The sequence below is a fragment of the Mizuhopecten yessoensis genome, unplaced genomic scaffold (assembly GCF_002113885.1).
Source record: "Mizuhopecten yessoensis strain PY_sf001 unplaced genomic scaffold, ASM211388v2 scaffold2647, whole genome shotgun sequence".
NCBI lineage: Eukaryota > Metazoa > Mollusca > Bivalvia > Pectinida > Pectinidae > Mizuhopecten > Mizuhopecten yessoensis.
The window spans coordinates 82,587-92,681 of record NW_018404650.1 but is presented as its reverse complement, the minus strand read 5'-3'; the positions used below and the strand labels follow the sequence as shown (position 1 = coordinate 92,681).

At 34.5% G+C, this 10,095-nt stretch overlaps 1 protein-coding gene across 1 annotated transcript; it reads left to right on the top strand.

Moving 5' to 3' along the window:
• Nucleotides 1-841: 841 nt before the first annotated feature.
• LOC110446226 (zinc finger protein 2-like) lies at nucleotides 842-4,109 on the top strand. Its single transcript, XM_021491265.1, has 2 exons — nucleotides 842-913; nucleotides 1,711-4,109. Exon 2 carries the CDS (start codon nucleotides 1,956-1,958, stop codon nucleotides 3,597-3,599), a length of 1,644 nt encoding a protein of 547 aa, XP_021346940.1. The 5' UTR covers nucleotides 842-913; nucleotides 1,711-1,955; the 3' UTR covers nucleotides 3,600-4,109.
• Nucleotides 4,110-10,095: the final 5,986 nt, after the last annotated feature.

The window sequence follows — 10,095 nt, the reverse complement described above, 5'->3', positions numbered from 1 at the left end:
TATAAGAAAAGTAATCTGCTACAAATGTATGGTAGAAATATTAATGTATGATTTGCGATTATGTTGCGGGAATCTTACATGAATAGATCAGTTATTTCCATTCAATATTTCATACTTCTAGTTAACTTATGTGGTGACAATATTAACTAATGCTACGGATGTAGATTGGAACTGTACATTCTCTTACTTACAGGTATGTATCCGAAACAATCATAGAATCGATTTTATATCTTATTAATATTTCAGCATATATATTGTATAACAACATGTCACATCAGACTCATTGTATAGTGTAACACAACACAAGTGACAAGGGTTGATGGTTGTTTAAAAGTTTATTCTGGTAACCATTAGTATTTGGATCGGTCTCTATCGTTTGGTCTCGCTCTCAGTCGTCTCCGAGCTGTCTCTTGCTGTACTAGCTCTAGCCCATCTCTAGCCGTCCCTGGCCCTTCTGGCCTTTTCTCTAGCCGTCCCTAGCCCTTCTGGCCTCTTCTCTAACCGTCCCTAGCCTTTCTAACCCCTTCTTTAGCCATCCCTTGCTCTTCTCTCTAGGTTATATTTATACTCGATTATAATCTATTGGTACGTGCATAGATGGTCAGTTGAGACTTTAAGATCATATCTATGTAATCCTTGATTCACCAGCTATTCCCGATATACGTAATCAATTACACGTCGTAACACTGACTGTGTCACAATAGCCCTGAAGCGTTACACTTAATTCGGTCGACACATTTTGCCTGTCAGTACTTTTATGGCTTTACCTGTCATTAATATAATATATATGACAGATATATATATATAACCACAGTAATGCACGCTCAGTTTTGCTTCGAGTCCTGTAGTGTATGTTCAAACGCTACGTGCAGATTATCAGGAGCTCGTTCTGGTCTGTTATCATGTAATAGAGGTAGGCATTTTTTTGAATTTTTTATATTAATGTTATTACTAAATAAAAAATTATTTAAAGCTTTCATGAACAGAAGTGATAATTGTGTTTTTACTTGGAATGAATTGTAATAATTATTTTAATATCATATGTTTACTTAAATATGTATGTTGAGAAGTTGTCAATTATTATAAAAAAGATATTAATGTTATGGATATGTGCTACATAAAGATAATATGCGTATTCCTTTTCTAAACCATTCTATTGTAGTTTCATACTGTTTAATGTATAGATTGTATTATTACGGGGAAACTATTGAACTGCCTGTACGTTTGAACTGTTATAGCGTTACAAAGGATCTATGATCAGAATGGTCAACTCATTAGTATGACCATACCATGATGTCCGAGTTGTACATGTCTAAACATTTACCAATGAAATAGTGTTAAGCTGAAACAAGATGTACATTGCGGTTATTTTCAGTGATAGCTATTTAAGAAAGTTGCTTTTTGAAACTTACATCCGATATAACATTTCAAAAAGCTATTCCCTCCATTGATCAACTGTAGTCATTTGATGTAAATTAAGAATAGAAGATAAACCGCGACATATTCACGTCTTTGTGACGTCATCGGTATTATCACAAATATTTCAATGCAAATATACATTCAGACAATGTTGATATTACAATGGCGTTTTATGGCTTTGACATCTAATAAACTGTTAAATTAACGTGAATAACGGTGGATGCTAAAGAAAGACAAATTAGCACTCTTCATATAATTTCTCATCTAAGTTTCCTTTTCTTCACCTTTCAGATGAGGCAAGTAGCAGGTCTTCGATCTCTGACATGATTGATGGTTAAGGGGGAAATATGTATAGGAGCTAAGAAAAAGACACAATTCAGTAGCAGAGAAGATCTACAAACCAAAATAGGAATGAAAAAACAACCTCTAAAAAGTGATCCAGTGTGTAAGGATATTTTCTGATTAAACAAAACAAAGTCCTGTAGTAAGGAATTTAATCCATCATCTTACCTACGAACACATATCAGGACACATACATGAGAGGAACCATATCAAATATATCAGATCACTTACAGAAATATGTTCATACGTATATGAAAGATATGAAAGAGATGCCTTACACGTGCAATATCTGTAATAAGGGCTTTAGTCACTTATCTAGCCGACGAGAACATACCAGGACACATACAGGAGAGAAACCTTACCAGTGTGATGTCTGTAGTAAGGCATTTAGCCAGGGGGCTAACCTGCGAAAACATATTTTGACACATACAGGAGAGAAACCATACAAGTGTGATGTTTGTAGTAAAAGATTTATCACGTTAACGCACGTAAAAAGACATATAAAGACACATGCCGAAGAAAATCCCTACAAGTGTGATGTCTGTGGTAAGTCATTTAGAGAATCTCATGCCCTAAGACAACATACCAGGACACATACAGGAGAGAAACCTTACCAGTGTGAAATCTGTAGTAAGGCATTTAATCGATCATCTAACCTACAAAGACATATCAGGATACATACAGGAGAGAACCCTTACCAGTGTGATGTCTGTAGTAAGGAATTTAGCCGGGGGGCTAACCTGCGAAAACATATTTTGACACATACAGGAGAGAAACCCTACACGTGTGATTTTTGTAGTAAAAGATTTATCACGTTAAAGCACTTAAAAACACACATCAAGACACATGCCGAAGAAAAACCTTACAAGTGTGATATCTGTAGTAAGAAATTTAGTCGATCATCTAACCTACAAACACATAACAGGACACATACAGGAGAGAAACCTTACCAGTGTGATATATGTAGTAAGGCATTTAGCCGGGGGGCTAACCTGCGAAAACATATTTTGACACATACAGGAGAGAAACCATACAAGTGTGATGTTTGTTGTAAAAGATTTATCACGTTTACGCACTTAAAAAGACATATAAAGACACATGCCGAAGAAAAACCTTACAAGTGTGATATCTGTAGTAAAACATTTAATACGGTAGCTAGCCTGCAAAGACATCTTAAGACGCATGCTGGGGAAAAGTCTTACACGTGTAATACCAGTTGTAAGAAATTTAGTAAATCCTCTAGCCTACGAACACATATAAGAAAGCATGCAAGAAACAAACTTTACATGAGTGATGTAGACAATAGTATGGTTAGTGTTAACAGTAGCCTACAGGGACACTTCAACACACACGCAAGGCAGGATGTTGAAAGCAGCGATACATCTGAGACAACGTTCGAATGTTATCAGCAACAAAGCCAGTTCAAATCAAAAACTGGAGAACAGTATTTAAACCATAGCGTACGTGACAACTTGGACGAGAGGCTAATTGAAACAGGTGCCACTACCGCTGTTAGTGAGATTACTAGTGTTAGTGGGACATCTGAAGACAGCATAGCTAGTGTCCGTGTGACTACTGGTGTTCGTTGGACTTCTGAAGACAGTAAAATCACTGGTGTTAATGAAACTATTGGTGCTAGTGTGACTACTGGTGTTATTATGACTACTGAAGACGGTAAAACAACAGGTTTTAGTAAGACAGCTTTGGAGGCTGATATAATATACCGTGGAATGAGGTTGTCAAAGACAGATGATTGTGCACAAGTATTTACGTACAGCGTGCAAAATATACTACAAGATTATTATAAGACATATCAAATTGTAAATGCATGCCCTTGATAAAAGCATTACACAAATGGCAGCTTGGTAAAACACTAAAATAACAACGCACATGTAATATAAATAGAATACATTATATTAGTGATGATCTTATAAGAAGATATCAGGAATGATAGAAAGCAATTATCTTTCATGGGGAATATGGTATCTGTGCAAAACTGTTATAGAATGGTGAATTAAACATGTCTGTATATGTTGTTTGTTTGTTGTAATACGGGATCCTCTTTGGAACGATCTTTTTCGTTTGATAATGGGAGATGTCTTTGTCAAAATATGTCAGCTTTCATCATTTTATAGATATCGTGATTTTATTCACTCTCCGGACTCAATAGAAAGTACGTTATCTCAATGTAAATACATGTATTTGAAGAGATCTAAGCTGTACTCTTAGATGGAAGTAGTATGCGAAAATACACATTAAATAAAGCGTTTAATTATGAGTGCAGGTATATATCACTCTGTCTTATTCAGGATAATTTGTGGTTTTAACAATAGTGCCTCTACATTAAGTATATGATATATCATTGTGTTTTGATACTGCGTGTTTACATATTAAGACGTTTCAATACATGTTTTTCATATCAATTACAATCTAATTAAAATTAAATCTTCACATCGCTCCCGTTTACTGATATGTCGCGTTGAAGATCTAACAACATCCCATAGAGGGTCACGTCAGATGTCAACATGAATGCATTTTCGTATTTATAACAAGCCAATCAAAACGCGACATAACTCTTTCTTTCAACCAATCAGAAAGCAGGACCTGTAGCATTTAATGCAGACACCTCGTAGCCCGAAATCCACTTTTTCGTCTGGTCCAGTGATAGTTTGAATATTGCGAAGCCTGTCATTGGTTAATTTTATTTTCAGGTTGTTAAACTTTTTAACGACAACATCACCAGAATCCACAAATTGTACAAACGTTGTCTTGTAGATAGACACGGCGTGGGTGTCATGGGCGCCGCCATTTTCGATGTTCATTTGACACCTCTCGGTCTTTTATCATAGCAAGTGTGTCCCGAAATCATTACATCATCACTTACAGAAATGCGTAAGCTCTCATCTGATTGGTTAATGCAAAGGTCGCATGAACATGACCCTCTACGGGATGTTGTTAGATCTTCAACGCGACATATCAGTAAACGGGAGCGATGTGAAGATATAATTTTAATTAGATTGTATCAATTGGTACATAATAATGTACGTTCAGGTTGCAAAATGGGAAAGCTGATGAATGAATAACTATCGTGATTAAGAAATAATACTATGTACTAAATATATTGATTTTCACTTTCATGGTGGGTTCAAATGTGGTTACAAGAATAAAAATCTGGATTCCAACAAAATATTTACTTATACACAGTTATCAAAATTGACTGTTCTTACAGGTAAATTTTACCTGTCGGAACCCAAGTACTTGGAAAACGTATTTTAAAATCATTTCTAAAACTGTACCAATAACATCACAACTTATCAATACTTAAGGCAAGATATTTTGATATCCTACAATTTTTTTTTTTAAATAAATCCTGTTGGTCCCCTATGGGTTGATCCCGCGGATATGTTGCTATAGTTTTGGTCCGTCTGTAAGTCTGTTCGTGCGTTATATCTGGTAAATGTTTATTCGTTATTAGACAAAACAACATTTGTAATTGGTAGGTTTATCTAAGGTTTGTACAAAGAACATACACATAAAGTATACCGGGAAACTTTTGACTTGTCAAATATTTGCCCTTCGTCGATTATAATTGATATTCATTAAGTGTGAGTGTAAATTTTGTTCTTTACATGTAATTGCTGTATAAAATATGCTGCCATTGTAAATACGCTCTCAGTAGGGACGCCGAATAAAGGCGAATATAGAACTGAAGCGAACATTTCCCGGTATGATGTACTTTATAGTTGTGACATCATCGGCTGTAATCAAACACACTCTACAAATGAAGGACTAAAGAACTTAATTAATTGTCAGTAAGGTCGTCATGTTGATAGGTTTGATAATATTCCTGAAAATAGTTACTAAGCTTGGAAATAATCCAGAATCATGATTCCAGTTCTTAAACAGATACCAGAAAATAATTGCTGAAGTTTAATCTTCGTCGTATTCGACCTCCATGGTGAGAGTGAATTGATCCCGACAACAAAAACCAGTACACAACAAACTGAATGTAGTCATTGCATAGCAGGAGCAAAACTGATGCAGGACGGATATGGATTTACTAGTAAAGGACGAACGTTTGACTGGACGAAAATGTCTCATTATACAGTAGCAATATTACATACGAGAATTTTGTGGATATCTGTTACTCCTTTTTCGAATCACTATAGCCATCTTTTGTATCAGTAAACATAAACAATTGATATTTCATAAACAAATTCAAGTACACATAAATATATCGATTTAATGTTTTTGGTGTATATGATTTTTTCACATTAATTGTCACATACATGTATCAGTTAATATCACATGCGATAACATGCCTGTATTTAGGGCATATGTATATATATATATATAATTAAACTTTCTTATGACGTTTCATCTTATACCATACACTGATAAAAGATAAATCATGAAGACATTATTACTTGAGCTACAGTTAAATATACAGGTAAACCTTTATTTTTAAAACAGCGTTACACATATCTAACACTTGGTATAACCTGTAAGTTATTATCACATGTGATTTGTAGACACGGTGACATGAAAACATGAAATCAAGTAGGAACATGTTAAAACAAAACCAAGTTAGTGTTGACCATTGTCCTGTTACTAGCCGTCTCGGTTGACTGCACTGAAATTTTACATTCATTTGTCATAGATGACAATAATGTAAGGCCGAACAAGAAGGCAGTATGTACGATTTTTGAATATGATAACCTCTGGCGACTTGTACATTAATTGTTAACTGAAGCTTAAATACTACACATGCTATTGTTGCACCTGTCGGCTAGTCGATTGCCTCATTGTCTCAGATTGCTTACGTAACGTGGGGGACAGAGGTCCTTTCGGCTTATGGCACGCGATAATACTTCCGCTTAATATGGCTAAAATTATGAAAGGAACTCATTTCTAATTTCTTTGAGAATTAATCAATAATCAATGTAAGTTCCTGGTTCCGATGTGAGTTCCAACAAATTGTATCTAAAAATATGGAGGAAATGGCGTTCTGTTCGTAATATCAAAATTGATCATTAACAATACTAACTAATACGGATGCAGATTGTAACTGTACCTTCTCTTACTTTCAGATATGTATTTGAAACAATTACAGAATGGATTTTTTTGGAGTTTATAATTATTTCAACATATGTATTGTATTTCAAAATATGTCACATTAGACTATGTTTTTAGCCCTGAAGCGTTGCACTTAATTCCGTGGACACATTTTGCCCATAGGTATTTTTGACAACGAGATGCCGGTTTTATCTGTAGTCAAGATACTATCAATGACATATACAGGTATATATATCCAATGGAAAACACATTCAGTTTTGCTTCGAGCCCTGTAGTTTATGGTCAAGCGCCTCGCCCAGATTATCAGGAGCTCATTCTGGACCGTTATCATTTAACAGAGTTAGGCATTGTTTCTGAATTTTATACATCAATGGTAGTACTTAATATTGAGGTTTTTTTAAGTCTTTAAATATATGCACTGTACTTATTATTGTGTCATAACTTTGAATTGATCATATTAATGATATCAATATCATATGCTTACTTGAAGCTACATGTTGAGAAGTTGTAAATTATTATGATACACAATGTGATTGTTATGGATATGTGCAGCATGGGTATAATATGCATATTCCTATTTCTTAATCAACTGAAACAAAAATGTATTTCATATATTTCAAAAAACAAACATTGTCGGCTTTAAGTTGAATGAGTTGAAATGAATACAAATATCTGATTATTTAAGGGAAATAACCTTGGCATACATCTTCAGTTTTAGTTTGTTTAATTTAATTAATAATAGATACAATTCATATTAAGTAATTGAATTATAAAGTAATTCTTATCGTTTTACTGTAGCTTCCTTACTTTTAGGTAGTACACTAATGTTTAATTTAATCAATTGCTAATTAGGTATCAGCACCGAATAATTAAAAAATCGTTTTACTTTAAATATATCACATTCGACATATCATGAGATTCACACGTTTTGGTATTTCTTTTTTGTGTCGAATTAAATTGAGTTCTTAAATAAGGCATATTCATATTTTAGTTATCAACCAGAAGTATAACAACAGAATAACGATAAGATGATAACGACATCGAAAGTTTCACCTCGCGTATATAAACAAAACCGCCTGAACTTTGTCAGTATAAGACACACATACTGACTGAGTTATAAGTCATTGTGTTTCACGCATTTGTCCTGATTATACTTAACCCATGGGGAGAAAAACACATGTACTGACGACACAGTATGTCTGCTACCTATCTAGGTATCACCACTGATTATACTGTATAACAGGACATGTTCGCCGCAATATATCTTTTATCACCCTCCTTAATTAGGGATACTTTCTAGTTACACCGCATATGTGTATGCTACATACAATATTTCGAGGGAGAAATCAACACTTGGCAAATACAGATTTCATCTATGAAGTCCGAATACACTTAGTTATACATTGGTGACAGAACACAGATTTTATGTTCTAGGGTTTAACACCCGAGCTTACGTACAGATAATCACAACATCCGACAAGTTTGAACTACGAGTATAATCGCTATGCTAATATGAAGCTGGTCGGTCAGTTACAATGTCACTTGTCTTTAGGCTTATAATAATGGAATATGTATACTTAACCGTATAAATCCAACACTTCTATAGCAGAGGAATAAAATTATTCGCATATGATCAAACATCTTTCATAATAATACAGCATTCAATATGATAATATAATTTGTATAGTACAGTTAAACCCCGCTTACTCGATTTCGTGGAGTCCAGATCAATAGTCCGGGGAATATATAGTATTTGACAAATCCGAATTTCGTCCAAGATCGTCAATTTGTTTTATCAGGTGGGGCAACAGACAGCACGCGCACTGCGAATATCGTGGAAAGTATATGATAGATGTCAAAGTTCAATAAAACATTCCAAATTAATAAGATATAAAAAAAACTGAAATTTTAAAACATATAGCCATCGGTATTAAGAAAGTAAAAATAAATAAATATATATATGTGTAACGTTTTGACATAGTTCGCCATGCTATATTCCGCTACGTTAATTTTACAAAATATTTAAACAAGATAAACTCTTAAATTATTTTAAAACGACGGAAATATTAATCCTTGTCAATATACAATTGATGAATAACGAAATTAACAATCGCAACGTATTCAAGTTTGAATATCTTTAAAGATAATCGGGAGCGCGCTACGTGATTTCCGCTTTATATTGCACATACCCAGTAAATAGAACATTCCGCTAAATCATCGATGTCAAAACATCGTATTGTAATAATAAATATGCAGATCAAATGACAACGCAGCAACAACAGGTTGACGTAACAGGTAATTAATGATACTGCCGTTATTCCTTTCTTTAATTGTCTGACTACCGGCCGACACCTGTATAAGCACAATGAGCGTGGACCAGTCTTTGCCTCGAGGCATGCCGATGACACGCAGTTTTGCATGCAGATGTGTCTACCTGTTTGACGAATGAAAAGGTTAAATACAAAGGTTTTGAATGGTCAGAGATAAATCAGAGTTCGAGGAATACGGGGTATTCGAGCAATGGCAGTTTGAGTAATCCGAGGTTAGTTTTAAGAATATATAAGAACACTGTCGAAGCCAAGTGAACGATTCTTACCTAAAGATACCAAATATTATGGGCTACATCTACTTAAAGACATCCAATAAACATAATATTATCTCGTTTGGTTGTCGGCTTGGTTAAGGCATCTAAGTCATAAAAATAATGGCGTGATCTTAATGATTTAACAATCTAGAGACATTTCTCATCAGAATTATTCAAAAGTATGTCAATATGTCATATTCTGACGCCCTTTTGAATGCATGTCACATATATAATGCTGTATGGCTTTTGACGTCGTTCATGATTGATACAAACGTCACCGGCAGGGAGCAAATGTACAAAACTTGAACTGCTTTTTATAATAGTGTAACGATCCACGGATATTCGAATTTACAGGATATGTGAATAATTAGGAAATAATAACTCAATTTATTATATACTTAAGAGAATCAGAGGAGATTCAGGGATAATCCTACGTAAACAGACCGCCATATTTACGAGTCGCAAGTTCTGAATTAGACAGTCATGACACGACTCAGGATGAAATAGCAGTACGGGGCGACTTTTGAGAAGAAAACACATCATATAAATAGTTACCTGAGACTTGAATCTTCATAGTTATATGCCATATTCATTTGTATTCAATTGTAGAACGGTTATTTTAACCGGAGTTGTCGACAGACGACCATGCCAATATATTCGCAAACATCGGAACT

Bases quoted from the DNA above. Each gene is read 5' to 3' on its own strand.
- LOC110446226 (XM_021491265.1), top strand. From the start codon at position 1,956: ATGAGAGGAACCATATCAAATATATCAGATCACTTACAGAAATATGTT.